Source organism: Sminthopsis crassicaudata, chromosome 1 (genome assembly GCF_048593235.1).
Source record: "Sminthopsis crassicaudata isolate SCR6 chromosome 1, ASM4859323v1, whole genome shotgun sequence".
NCBI lineage: Eukaryota > Metazoa > Chordata > Mammalia > Dasyuromorphia > Dasyuridae > Sminthopsis > Sminthopsis crassicaudata.
Genome location: NC_133617.1, coordinates 605,990,209 through 606,005,588, shown reverse-complemented (window position 1 = coordinate 606,005,588; position 15,380 = coordinate 605,990,209). Strand labels below are relative to the sequence as shown.

At 36.5% G+C, this 15,380-nt stretch overlaps 1 protein-coding gene across 1 annotated transcript in view; it reads left to right on the top strand.

Moving 5' to 3' along the window:
• The window catches only part of IL31RA (interleukin 31 receptor A), a 52,738-nt gene that overhangs the window by 24,920 nt on the left and 12,438 nt on the right, over positions 1-15,380 (top strand). Inside the window, exons 8-12 of the mRNA XM_074282498.1 lie at positions 470-552; positions 3,481-3,697; positions 7,103-7,285; positions 10,505-10,606; positions 14,588-14,734. Of these exons, the coding sequence (XP_074138599.1) occupies positions 470-552; positions 3,481-3,697; positions 7,103-7,285; positions 10,505-10,606; positions 14,588-14,734 (732 nt within the window). The remainder of the gene's footprint in view (positions 1-469; positions 553-3,480; positions 3,698-7,102; positions 7,286-10,504; positions 10,607-14,587; positions 14,735-15,380) is intronic.

Genomic DNA, 15,380 nt, shown 5'->3' with positions numbered 1-15,380 from the left:
AGAGAAGACTTAGAGAAGTAGTAGGGTTTTGAAGGGGTATCAAATGAAAGAAAGGGTTTAAGCTATTCTCGACCTCCAAACTGAAAGTTGCAGAGAAGAAAATTCAGGCTTGATGTAAGGAAAAAATTCTTGTGTTAGAGCTGCCAGAAAATGGAATGAGCTGTTCTTCCTCAAGAGGGAATCCCATCTTGAGCAACAGAGAGGGGATTCTTGTTCACATGTCTGGAGAACTAGCTGGTCACTAACTAATTACTTTGCCTGACAGATTGAAGTTATTCTTGTCATCTCTGCTCCCACTTCTCTGATTCCACTCTCTTCAAAAGCACAGACACAACCAAGGGCTTCCAAATGGCATCTTCCTTAGCAGCAGCTTGGTGAATTCTTTCAAGTCCTTCTGTTTAATAATATCCTGCCTCACTTATAATAGTAGCTTGGGAAAACCAATCATCTCACACTTCATTTTCCACAGCTCCAAATTCCAGTTTGGACCTGTGGAGAGTTCTTGGGCCAGCTCAGCCTGATGGAGGGAGGACAGTGCAACTGTTATGGAAGGTAATGTTCTCATGTCACACACTAGGTTCCACTAGTTTACTAGAACTTCATAATCTTTTTCATATTCCCTTGCCCAAAAGGCTCAGGAAATCCTCCACAGTTCACAATTGTCTTTTTAATAGAAAGAATTCTATCTAGCCCTACATAAATCATCTGCAAGGATAGTACCTATGATATTGAAAAAGCTATTCAACAGTGTAGATCACAATTTAAATGCCACGAATAAAGCCTTTGTTGTTGATGTTTTTATCCTTTGGTCTTAAAAAAGGTTCATCACACCAGGGAGGTAGGTTTTAAGATTACACGTGGCTGTTCTTGAGTGCGCTACCGGTTATTAAGCTATAGATTCAAGAGATTGTGGCCAGAGACCTTTGAAGGCCTCAGGGGAGGCGAGCCGGGAAGAGTTCACACTGCAAAGGTCAGTGGTCAAAGGTACTCTGTTGGGCCTAGGGCAGACTAGTAATTGTAACTGCCAGGAAGGCATGTTACAAATGGCATGACATGCAAGTGAATTGGATTGAAGTGAGGGAGGACTTCCTCCTTGGGACTTCCCTCTAAGATCTTTTAGTTTGAAAAGCAGTGATTTAAGAATAGGTGAATTAGTTGATCATTGTGGGTATTGGAAATATCAGTTAATTCTCCAAAAGGAACAACAACAGTTTGTAGCAAGTCATTCTTTTAGAGAAAGACTGTGAGAAAAGAGAAAATAAAAAAAAATGTAGAGTTGTTGAAATAGAGGTAATGAAGAAAAAAATAAAAAGGAGAAAAGGAATGGTAGAAAGATTACAAGAGAGAAGAGACAGAAAAGAGAGGAGATGAGAAGAGAAAAGATGGGAGGAGACAAGGAGGTAGGAAAGAGAGAAGAGAGATGTAAAGAAACAGGAAAAGAGGAGAAAGAAGAAAGGAGACAGAGTAAGTAAGATAGGAGATGAATACTTTAAGTAATGGAAAGTGAGGAGGTAATGACAACTTTAATGGCTTTTCTGATATTGGGATGAATAAATATCATCATTCAATAGATGATGTTGCCTATTTTACTGAGTGTAAAAATCTAATCCATGGCCAGCATTTACTATTCTTTTTTGTAGAGATATCGTGGAGTCACATATTGTAGAATTAGTTCATTGGGATTCTGGAATTTATGTGCTCTGGCACAAAAGAAATAGTTTTGGGAAACTTCTAGCTACCCCAGCTGTTTCCTGCAAATTTGAACAGCATGCAAACATGTCTGTAGACCCAGGCTGTGATCTAGATGAAGAACACATTTCTTTGGGTATTCCTTCTTTGTTTTTGTTTTAATTTTGCTCCTGGTGCTTCCCATTGTATCCCATAATCAGATTCTGTATAGTGATTGCCTTTTTGTGGAGTGTTTGTTAAAACTGCCCTTGTTTTCCTATTTCTGAAGGAATCTGATAGTCTGACAAATTGATCCTGGCTAATGCAGCAGTTTTTCTTTCCCAGGTGACATTGGTGTTTTTTAAATGTAGGAATATGATCCTCAAGTAACAGTGATTTTATAGAAGGAGAATACAGTGTTGAAAATTTCAGATTTATGATGGCCTGGGAGTAGGGAAAAATATCTGTAAGCAGATGGGGCTTCATGAGCCCTTCATTTGTTTACAAATTTTAAAAAGCTGCACTTAAAACAAATGTCTCTATATACAAAGTATAACAGAAAAAGATGATTATGTATGAAACCATGAATTTCTATTATGTATGAAAGTGTTATTTTTTAAAAACATAGAATTAAATTCAACCTATAATTTCAAAACTGTCTTGCTTGTCTATATTATCTTCTAAACTTCCTTTTGACCTCTCCTGTGCAATTTCTTTTAAATGTTTTAAGGTCTCTATTTATTGACTGATTGATTTTTGGGAGTTGGCACTCTTAGTATCTTTCCTCCTCCTAATTTCTTCTTTGGAAATTGGAAAAAGAAAAAGAATACCTAATATTATTTCTTTTGTGCCAGTGCACATAAATCCCAGAGTCCCAATGAACTAATTCTACAATATGTGACTCCATGATATCCCTAGAGAAAAGAAATTTTCTTAACAATGCCTATTTAAGCAAAAAAAAAAATCTACATTTTAGACATATAAAAATATATCTGATTCTTTACCCCAAGTCAATTACCTTTTTATTGAGAGGTAAATTGTTTGCTTCATTATTGGTTCTCTGGAGTTGTAGTTGGTCATTCTATCAATTAGAGTTACTAATTTTTTTGTTTTTGTTTTTATAGTGTTATTATATGGTGTTACATGAATTATTCTTCTACTTTTGCTCCCATTACTTTGCCTCTATTTATAGAAATCTTTTCAAATTTCTCTGAAGCCATCCTTTACATTTTTTTTTTTGGCTCTTTAATTGTAAGCTGGGCATTGCTCTGCTTCCCTAGAACAAAGTGTTGGTTAGTAGTTCTCTGGCCCTTGTTCAAGAGTTTGGTTGGATTAGTGACTTCTGGTACTTGCCCTAGAGTGGAACTAAATGAATAGGTTAACTCTGAAATCAATCTTTGCTTGTATTTTTCTGGATGGCCTAGGAACAGGCCATAATTAGGCATGCATTTGTGACTATACCAGCCTTTTGTGGGATTAATCAACCATTGATGGGGTTAAGTGGAAGGAGGTTGGAGAGAGAGAGCTGTTCAAATTGATCTAAGACTTCTTACTTAATTGGGTTTCATGGTGGGTACTATGACCTCTACAGCACTCCCATAAATAGGGATCCCCTCAAAGGATTTGATAATCCTAAAAGGAGTCATGCTATTTTAGCCACGTTGTGCTATTTAGTCTCAAAGGGTAATTTCTTGGTTATGGAATCAGTCCCACAAATCCTTCATCATCACTATTTCCCCTTTTACAAAATTGCCTGTTTTCAGTGACATCTGTTGTGATTTTGGTAGTAGTTTCAGTATTATTTGTGTGTAGGAGGCAAGAGCAGACCCAAGCGTAAGGAAAACACTTGGCTACAACATCTGGTACTTTCCAGAAAATGAGACCACTCTTAAAGAAACAAAGATGACGACCAATCAACAAGTTAAATTACATCTGGGAAGTGGTGCCTACCTGGTGACTGTGGTGTACAGTACATTTGATGGTGTGTCTCCAGAAGCGACACTCAGAATACCAGCTGTTCATGAAAAACGTATGTTACTTGTAATAGAATAGAAAATACTTTGATTTTTGAACCAACTAAATAATTGCCATAGAGGGAACTTATGTTTAAGGGAGACACTTTTGGTGACATTAAGGTGGGGATGGGGAGAAGAGTTATCATTGTTGTTATTCAATTGTTTCAGCCTTTGTGACCACTGTTTGTGGCCCCATTTGAGATTTTCCTGGCAAAGGTACTGGAGTTGTTTGCCATTTCCTTCTCCAGGTCATTTTACAAATGAGGAATTGAGGCAAATAGAGTTAAGTGAATAACGTAAGGGAGTCACACAGTTAATAAGTGCCTAAGGCTAGATTTGAACTTAGGAAGATGAATCTTCCCAACTCCAGGACCATCACTATTCCCAGCACCACCTAGTTCCTAGAGTTATAATTGGAGTGGGTTAATTTCTAAATTTAATGACACCTGGATAATATAGCCTAGATGGAACTTCTTGGTACCCATCCTCAAAAGATACTGAAAAGGACTTCATGAGAGGGAGATGTGATTACAAAGCTAGTGAAAAAGATATATAGAATCAACTAGAACTCAGCAATCATTTTCACTAATCCATTTTAGGATGGAGTGATTTAAATTCCAGATTCCTACAACTTAGGATCTTGCTAATCAAAGCCAACTAGAATAGATATTGAACTAAAGCTGTTGGAACGGCCAGAGTTTAGATGCTATCCTTTCTATCTAGCCTTATACTGGGCATCTGCCACTATAGTAAGAAAGCAGGAAAACTGATTTGTAGGAAACAGAAAATTAAGCATCCAAGCAAATTTTAAGACTATCTCTAAAGGGAGGAGACAGTGTTTAGGGTGAGGTATTCAAGGTAGGAGCCTGAAAAAATAGTGCAAGCCTGCTACCCTAAGGCTTATGGAGCACAAACAAGAATTAGAGGGGCAGCTGGGCCTGGACCAGAGTTTAAATTAGGCACTTAATGCTATGTGATCCTGGGCAAGTCATATAATACTGTTGACCTTAGTTTTCTCATTTGTAAAATGAGCTGGGCAAGGAAATGGCAAAGCATTTTAATATCTTTGCTAAGAAAATTCTAAATGGGGTCTTGAAGAGTCAAATGTAACTGGACAGCATTATAGAATTTAGGCTTTTAGAAATGTTTTATGAACTGGGAAGCTAATAGACTTCAATCTTTTGGACTTGAATGAATGAATATTTTTGGAATGAAAAACCATTTTAGCAAAATGTATATTAAAACACACAAATATATCATCTTATAATAGTATTGGTGCCTACAATGTACCAGGTACTGTGCTAAGCACTTTGCAACCCTGGGAGGTAAGTGTTATTATCATTCCCATTTTATAGATGAGGAAACTAATGCCAGTCTCTAGGGTTCTCAAAGTATAGTTACCTCTGTTCCCAAGTTCTAGACTTTTAGAGATAGTAACTGTTGGCCTTTAGGGTGATGTTTATTCAGTAAGACTCTTACAAGATCCCTATCCACTGGGAAAACTCTACCTTCTTCCTTTTCTTATGTATTTTCATTCAACAGACCCTTATTACATGAACATGGTACATTAGAGATGTCCATATGTATGACTTAACTGTATGGCTTTAAAAATTCATTACCAATGAAGTAGAAGAAATTTAATTAAAATGCATTATACAACAGTGTGCTGGCATATGAGAGTCCAGCCCCTATGAGATTGTGCATTATGCTTGACTTAATGCAGTCCCCTAGATGGGCTTTGAGGCATGGATAAGTATTGCATTACTGTTACTAGTCCACTTACCAAAAATGGATAAAAGGCTTTTCAAATGGCATCTGAAAAAAATTGATCTTCTTTTTTTGTTTCCCGTCTGTGTTTAAGTAGGATGAGCTAATACAGATCCCCAAGAGGTAGAGGTGTCTTTGTATGACCTTCTGTCATTTAGAGATAACATGAAGCTGCAGACATGTGACCCTACAGTTGCTGAGAAAAATGAAAACAATATTGATGATGAATGTAATCTCAGGAGCTTCAAAAGTTTGGAAGTCACCATCTTAGCCCTGAGGAGCAATCAGAGCCTTGGAGCAGAGATGTAACTGGTCTCACTTTGAGAATGGGACCTGTCAGGACAAGTGTAAAGTTGGGATGAGGTCTCTCAGAGATTAAATGAGCTAGAAATGGAGGCTTCTCTGGGACAAATAGTAAGTCCTTCACACTTGCAAGAACCTACTGGAGAGATTCATGGGGCTCTTAGACATGATTTATGGATATAGTACCTTCTTTCCACAATTCCTTGGCCCTTATGTGGATCCCTATATCTTCTATCTCTTTTTTGGGGAATCATGGCCATGTGCTGGCAGTGGAGTGAGTAAGGTCAGGACCCAGCAGGAGCAGAGAGGAAAGAGCACATTTAGAGACTGGCAAAGCCATGGCAGTATTTTATGAACAGAATTCTAAACTATTGTAACATGAGGCTTTTCCTAATTTGCCATACTGAAAAAAGCCTTTCTATTCACATTTAGATTCCTCTTTCTCTTAAAGGATAAATATGGGTTAGTAGGTAAGTCCTCAGGCTTCTCCTGGACATGGTTGATGGAATATGAGTCTGAATTCTAAGTACAACTTGACCAGGAAGTCCAAGCTGGGTGTTTTTCAGTGGAGGATGGGGACAGGGTTGGTTGGAGGAGGTCCTGTGATTCTCTTCTTTCTGCTTTCATGAATTAGAAATCAGTAAAATCATGTATTTTCAGTAGAAAATCATCCTTCCTGTTCAAACCACAGCTTGAATTTGAGACCACATCTGTATATTCCCTCCTATAAAATCTGGCTCTAGTGCTGTGGTGTCTGCTGAACCTGTAAACAACATGTGGATTTACCTGGCATCATCTGGAAGTTCCCTTTGGATATCACTTTTCTTCTTCCCCCTCATTTGATTCCTGGAATTTTACCATTAGAAATTTAATCCTTTCCCTCAAAATTTCCATCACTTATTCACTAAAATAAAGTGGAGGTAGAAAAGCTATAAAGGGCTTTCAGTCCAAACATTTTCACACCCACCCACCCTCCCAGGAGGGCAACACATTTGGCTTTATAAGTCAATTTTACTTTAGTGTTTATGAAGCATTAGATACTTTCCTAAGACTTAGTTCTACTGGGAGATGGAGAGAAGACATGAGAAATAAAGGAAAAGGGAAGAGGCAGGGTAGAGTAGAATTATACAAATGGTATCTTTGAGAGGGTAATGAAAAAAACAGAAAGGAGAGATTGGGAGGATTAAAACCCTATTTTGTTTATGTAATAGTTTTGTTGTCTGAATTTGAGCTTTCTTCCTTCCCTCATGTCCCATGTCTTCTGGTTTGTGCAATGCATACTTTGGGGCACTTTTACTGGATGTTGAGCAAGTGATGCTTTATAAGGTCGATTCCATTTTGTGCATTAGCTCTCCAGTGCATTGAGGCTGTGCAGGTGCACCAATCTCAGGACCACCTGGAGGTGTGGTGGCAGACCTCTGATGCAGAAGTTGACCAATGGGTAATTGAGTGGTACCCAGATCCAGAGACGGAGAATTTCAAGAGGTCCTGGGAATTTGTCTCACAAACCAAGAACTGGACAGGAAGGGCAGGTAACTAAAGTCTTACTTTTTAGTAGTGCAGGCTGATAGTTAATTGTAATAATTTTAAAACAAACTTCAATTTCCCCCAAAGTGTAAATACTGTTAATTTTAATCAGCTGAGTTTGTGCATTAGCAAATAGTTGTGAATATTACCTATTTTTACTCTTTGAAGGCTGAGGCCAACAAGGAGCTGAAGATAGTTCATTTGTACTGTTTTGATGAAGAATTTGAGGCAATTTTTATTTATCTTTCCCTATGCCAGAAATGGGAAAAAAAACATAGAGAATAAGCAATAATATTAAGCATCTGCTATGTGCAAGGCACTGTGCTAAGCATTTTACAAATATTACCTCATTTTATCCTTACAACAATTCCTTGTGATAGTTGCTATTATCATCTCTATTTTATAGTTCAGAAAGCTGAGGCAAACAGAGGTTAAGTGGCTAGCCCATGATCATACAGCAAGTGAATATCTGAGACTATTGCAGGACTGCAAAACTTGCAGGAATCATTGGATTCCCTGACACATGAAGCAATGGACAATAGATTGGTTTTGGACTATTTCTAGGATTTATGGACATGTATAATTCCTCATGTTGATTCATGTTGTTTGTTTGTAATACCTCCCATGTTGATGGATTTATCCTGTTTCAAGTGAGACCCTTCAGAAACCCACTAATCTAGTTTGATTCCCCATTTCCTTTGGTGTTTTCACCCATTTTTGAGGAGTCAGGGAAGGCATGATCACCTCCATTTTGGGGGTTTTCACCTCCTTGAGAAGTCAGGGAAGGTGTGACTACCTATGTTCTAAAACAAAAGCAAGTGGGAGATGTTATGGGCTTAAAACAAGGATTCTTACAAGGTGCTAACTCAGTGGAATTGATAAAGACAATGGTTATCTAGTTTAGCATGGTGATTAATAGTTCTCTAGTTCAGTACATGTACTTAGTACTTAATATAGTTCTACAAGATTCACACCTATGATGATGTAATTAAAATAGAACATATAAAGCTGGGACAAACTCAGCCAGAGTCAGAGCCAGAGAAGACAGACGAAGGGAAGCGGGAGCTCAAGCTCTTGGAACCAAGGAGAGATATTGATTCCATCTTTATCAGCCTTGTGGTGGCTGGCCTGTCCTCCTGCTCCCCTTACTGAAACCAAGGCCCTTCTGAAGGGCCTCAAGAAAGCTAACCAGGCCCTAGGCAAGGAGACAATAAAGAATTTCAAAACATGGTGGGGCAAAGCCTCTTAAAAAAGGTGATAATCTTAAATTCCATTGTAGGGGATGAGTGAAATTCAACAGGTACAGACACTGAGGGTATTCCAGACATGACAAACAGGTTGAGCAAAGCAATGGAGCTCTGAGAACACAGAGCTTGTTGCAGGACAAAGAGAAGCAAGCAGCTTGGAGGTGGGGATCAGAGGAAGGAGTGCAAGATGCATGAAAGGGGACTGGAAATAAGGTTGGAAAGCCTTGAATGCCTTGGTAAAGTAGTCTGAACCTAATTCAGAAGGTAATAAGGAATCACAAGCAATTAAAAGGCTTGAATTTCATTTTATTCAGATATAAATATATCTGATTAGATATTCAGGGTGGGGAGAGTTAGAAAATGGTTGCTCAGGTTAAAATAAGGACACAGAACCTTAATTTCTAGAAATGCACTCCTTCCTCTAGCTGCCAAAGGGGAGGGCAGAGCCTTCAACTTTCAGGGCAATATGTGTTAGGAACAGTGCTGCCAATCTGGCACTTATCAGACACGTGCATTCAATCTAATTGTCCAGCTAAAGGTATTGAAATCATTGATTTTGTCTAGGAGGAAGGAAGATGAATACAAGAGCTCATCAACCTATTCATGGTTATTGTGCTGTCAAAGGATTAGTTGTCAGTCTGTAAAAGCTATTGTTAGAACTGTATGGTACCTGAAGAAGCTTAGACATTTTCTACTTTGAAACCCCCCCTCATTTTATAGGTGAATAAACTGAGACCCCCAAACCAAATCCACATTGAAGTGGGTTGTTCTTGTTCTGACTAGATTTTTTTTTTTGTTTTGTTTTTGTCCTGAAAAGTTTTAGCTCTCTCTTCTTAACTGGAGAACATTATTAATTAGTAAAGAAATATGAAACCTTTTTTGTCAGAAGTACAAAGTTTTGCCCATTTCCTTTAGTGAAACAATTTATCAGAAAATCAGCAATGGGCAGAACCCTTTCAGAAAGGGCTGGAAAATACAGATCTCATTGTTACAGTAAACAATCTGTCAAGAGGTAAATGCATGTGTGTGTGTGTGTGTGTGTGTGTGTGTGTGTGTACAGGTATATAGATAGATATATAGTATGCATTCATATGTAATAAAGTATAGGGACTAGACCTGTGATTTAATGAGCATAAGGAACCTCTAGATGGTTACCATGTAGGTAACCATTTTTTTCCCTGTAATTTATAATCTTAGAGAGTAGCCTGGCTTCCCATTGAGAGATTGTGATCTGTCCATGGTCCTATGCCAAGTATATAATGAGACTGTTTGTCCCTCCACTAGACCATGTTTCCTCTCCTAACAAATTTAGTATACATGAACAAAAACAAATAGCCAAATGAACAAAAGTAATAAGTGGAATCTTATGTAAAACTATCTTCACTATTTATTGGGAGTACAACTAAACGAAATAACTGACAACAACCAAGCAAATAGATGCTTCAGAGTCAATCTGAAGATCCACCACCCTAGGTAGCCAAGATACATGGTATGTTGCATCTGGAATCATGATGATCTGAGTTCAAACCCTGACTCAAAGACTTTTACTACCTGAGTAATCTTGAGCAAGTCACTTAAACTCTGCCTTAATTTCTTCAACTGCAAATAATAGCAACTACTTTCCAGGATTGGTATGAAGGTAAAATAAGATAATATCTATAAAGTGCTCTGTAAACCTATATATAAATATAGCACTATATAAATACTATAACAACAATATAAAAATATAATCAATATAATATGCATTTTATGTATAATAATATAATTCCATATAATTAATTATGGTTAATATTAATATTACTACCTTCAAAATTGATCAAGTCCAATTTCCTTAGCAGAAGAGGAAAATGAAAGCCAATCAACTTTAAGTAATTTGCACAAAATCAGCCAGTCAGGAATTATGTTACTTGACTCCTGGTAAAGGAATCTCTCTTTTCAGCCATATGTGGGCTTACATTTGTGTTTTTCTTTTTACAGAAAACTTTATGCCATTCCAGTGTTATAACATCTCAGTGTATCCCATGGTGGGACTTGAAGTTGGTGTTCCATATTCCATCCAAGCTTATTTCAAAGAAGGGAGTATGTATGAAATATAGCATCTCTTGCATTTGCAGGGGTTAATGTGCATCTGAGGCCCTTTCAATAATGGGATAAGGATGGCACTCTTCCATAGCTCATTCATCATCTTCTTTGTTGTCCAACCTTCCATACTATGAGCCTGGATTTGTAATGCCAGAGAAACTGAGGCAAGATAGAGATTAAAGAGTTTTTAATATTTTATTTGAAAGGGAGAGATTTACTGGGACCAAATGGATCCATGGTTTGGTTCCAGGGCTGAATGAGATTATCATCTCCAAGAATCTATCAGTGAATGTGAGTTCTCAATGACATATATATGACTCTAAGCTTGGGTGGACAAAGATAGGGTGGAGTCCAAATTCTGGTGAGTGGGAATCTCCAGGCAGGGACCATCAATCTGGTTCTGATAGGTTGGCGGTAGGACCATAAATTCCAACAAATTGAGAGTTAAGGAGGTGTCGAACTAGAGCCAGGAAATCTGGACATAGAGAATATCAATTAAGTATCTGAGACAGGACATCTGGAGTTTTATCTTTTGGAATGCCAGATCTCCACAGCCCTAATTACCTCAGTTCTAATGAGCAGAAAAGGGGAGTGGCAACCAGGGAAACAGAGTCAGAACAATTGGGGAAATTGAAGCAGGACAATTCAAGGAAAGTGAAGTAGGATAATTTAGGGAAACTGAGGCAGACAATTATGGAAACTGGGGCAGGACAATTTAAGGAACTGTAGCACAACAGATTGAACAATTGATGTCAGTACTTTAGGATGGTTAATTTGGCCTCTGTGTGAAGGATAGACTAGAGATGAGAAAAACAATATAGGTATGTATTTTGACAGGAGAGATGCTCTTAGAGATAGAAGAAATAGAGTGAGGCATGGATCAGAGGTAAGAAAACATAGGGCATTATTGTGAAGCTGTGAATAGTTTTGTTTGACTAAGCACCTTTGTAGGGGAGGAGTAGGTTGTTTGGGGCCACATTATGAAAGGTCTTGAATATCAGATTGGATTTGAATTTTAGTAGCTAAATATGAACCCTTGAAACTTTTTGAGTCAGGGAATAACATGATTGAACCTATTTTTTTGTTTTGGAATCAGAGCATTATTAAAGGCAAAACTATATATGTATCTACCCAAATGTAACACTGATTTATATACATTTAAGAACAATCTTTAAAAAGTTTTTAAAATCTTATTTTATATGTAGAGAAGAATTGCATATGTTTAACATATATTGGCTCACTTGCCTTCTAGGAGCAGGGAATGGGGGAAGAGAGAAAAAAAATTAGAACACAAGGTTTTTTTAAGGGTAGATGTTGAAAAGTATCCATGTATATATATATATATATATATATATATGTATATATATATATGTGTATATATATGTATATATATATATATAGAAAATAAAAAAGCTTTAAGACAAAACAAAAAACCCCACAAAATTTTATTTTTAAAAATTTATTTATTGAACTAAATATTAAGTAAGAAAAAACAGAATAGAAAAAAAAGACAGAGAAGGCAAATAAACAAAACAAAACAAAACATCATGTGTTCAGCAGAACATCAGGGAAGATTCAAAATATATAATAATAAATGTCCACTTTAAGAAATTATATTCATGAGTGTACAGAACAATCTATTTTAAATAACTGTAGCTATATTAAAAAGTCCACATCCAAATGACATAGAATGAAAAGTTATCAAAATATAAGGACTCAAAAAGAAGAAATCAGAATCGAATGGGCTCAGGAAGTATGTCATTTCTATCATTCTATCTGTTCCAGAGGTGTCAGTGAACTACAGAAGATGAGTTTACATCCACCAACTTTTACTTAATTTTTCTTTTATCCATCTGCATAATTATCCATATACAAATAAACCTATAAAAGAATAATGGTAAGATAATTACTTGGCTCCAGATAATTTTTATCTATACTCCATTGAACAGGATGAAAAGAGTGACATGATAATGATTGATTGATTGATGATGATGATGATGATGGTGTTGATAATTTTAAAGGCTGACACTAAGTAAATGCCATTGGACTTATTGAATATAATCAATCTCATTTTTATCTCTGGATGGAACCAATGAAATGACCAAAGTCCAAGGCCTTCCATGAGTGACATCTACCTGAACTCAAATGACAATGCATCAACAAAGAAGCGTTAAAATTGGCCAAGTCTTGTGGGTCTGTTTATGGAAGCAGAAACTGACCAGGTCATTGCTTCTGGAAATTACCTAAAGGTCATATTTTTATTAGAAGCCCATTCTTATTTATCAGTGTTATTATGTCTGTGTAACTCATGTGATACTAGGATGAAGTATAACATTATCATCACCATTTTATCATCTCCTGCTGGTGTTGTCTCAAAGATGTTTTGAGTGAGCCTATATTTCAACACTCTTGTTCAGTTGTAAGTGTATTTTTTGAAATAAAGGAATCATCTGCCTGATAATCTGCTGAACATCAAATCTAAAATAACAAAAGTAGGATAAAGTATTTGGAAAGAGGTTATTATGTGCCAGGCACTATGCTAAGCATTTAACAAATACTTCCTCATATTCATTTGGTTTTCACAATAACCCTGGGAAGTGAGTGTTATTATTATACCCATTTTACAGATGAAGAAACTGAGGCAGACAGTAAGTGACTTGCCCAGGATCACAGTTATTAAGTATCTGAAGTCAGATTTTAACTAAAATCTGATTCCAGCCCTAACTCTCTATCCATTGTTCTACCTAACTGCTAAGATAATTTCTATCTGAATTATATCAACTGTAAGATAATAATAATAATAATAATGATAATCATTACTATTATTATAACAACAATAATGACAGAAATTGTATAAATATCATTACAGAGGATAAATAGCAGTAATTTACATATATCTAGAAGGATACTATCTACTAGCCAGCATCATGTGCCATAAAAACTCACTATTTTTCATAAATGGACATATGACAACTCCTTCTATTACAAATCTACTTTCTCTCTTCCTGATACCTGGTCAGGCATTTTATCCATTATGTCACCTAGCTGCTCTATAAAAGTTTAACACTTAACAAATCAAATATCCAAAATTATAGATCAAGATGTTATCAGGCCCTCAAACCTACAAAAATCTTTTGGAGCAACCAGAAATCTTCTCTGCACAGGCAAATGTTGATAGCAATTGCACACCACTGGATTTAACAGATGTAATCAACAGTAGGTTACTACCATATGAAACTAATAAAATAAAATCTAAGATCCAAGAATAAAATCTAAAAAGTTCCCAAGACCAACACATGCACAAACCCAGCCAGCAAAATATTGATGAAGAAACAACAGAAAGATGGATGACTCATACACATTTGTTTTGGAAATGAAGAAGTTTATACTGAAGTTATTGTCACCAGAAATTACAGAACATTTTTCCGTAAGGAACACAACTCTTACCTCATAGCTAGTAAGATGTGACTCAGTGGCTACAATGATAGATCAGAAGCTTACTATCTAGCACAGTCTGCCAGATAACAAATCATCATACTAACATATATCTCAAAATTATTTGGAATTCTCAGCCCTGGACAGTTAACACAGACTGAATTGTTGCTCACAATTGCCCAGACATAATTTTGATCCATAAAAACTTTCTAAAGAGTTGTCATACTGCATGCTCATAATTGTTAAGTTGTATGGAATAAAAAAAATCTTTACAAATATAGAGATGTAATAGCAGTTAAGAGGACGAGTAATTGCCCCATGGTTACATAGCTAATAAACATGATGAACCTGATGTTGGAAATAAGTCTCCCTGATTACAGTTCTAAAACCACTGTGACCCAGCTTTAATCCAGTCTGAGTTGAGTGTTCATCAGAAGTTTTTCTTTTTCCTGGAGGTTGGGGGCAGCAAATGCAATAGATAGAAAGCCGGGCTAATTAATGGTGAATGAATATTCATTGTCTGTCTTTCTGTCTTTTTAAAAGTTCCCTCAGAAGGTCCATTGGCTAAGGCCCAAAATATCAGCACCCAGACAGCCACAATAAAATGGGAAGAGATACCCAAGATCAAGAGAAGGGGCTTCATCAATAACTATACAGTGTTTTATAAATCTGACAATGGACTAGAACTTGGTAAGTGTACATATCGCTCAGCTGAAAAAAAATCTTTTTATTCTAACCAAATAGTATGACTAAATCAATTAAGATGATCATATTGTAAATTTTTTTTGGGCAAATTTTTCTTAGTGGAGATCTGTTTTCTAGATGACATACAAAGTTCCTCCTTTAGCTAATTCATTTTAATTTAAGTTCAGGGAATATTGAACTATGTGCCCAGTGCTGTGCTAGACACTGTAGGGAATACAAAGATGGAAACCAACACTTATCCTGTCCTCAAGGAACTTGTGTTAGAGTAAATGGGCTCTGACATATACAAGATTAAGTAAAATTCCTAAGTGCCTTTGAAAAGATTTGAGAAAGATATATTTGTATTTTGATGAAAGGAATTTAAAGCTGAATTGGGTGGCAGATGTGATACTTGGGTACTTGGAGCAGAATAGTGATCATTTTCTCCTTACCTTTGTGTGTATAATGGGAAAAAGTACATAGAACTCACAATCTTTAAAGGAATTTTAAAACTTGACATCTAGTTAGGTTTGTGTTTTGAATATGACATGTAAATTCATTGGTATAGGGAATTCCTGCTTAAGGAACTCCTTCTACCAATATAGATCAACTGTTCTGTAACTTATGGTATTAGGAAATTGTCTGTATTCAC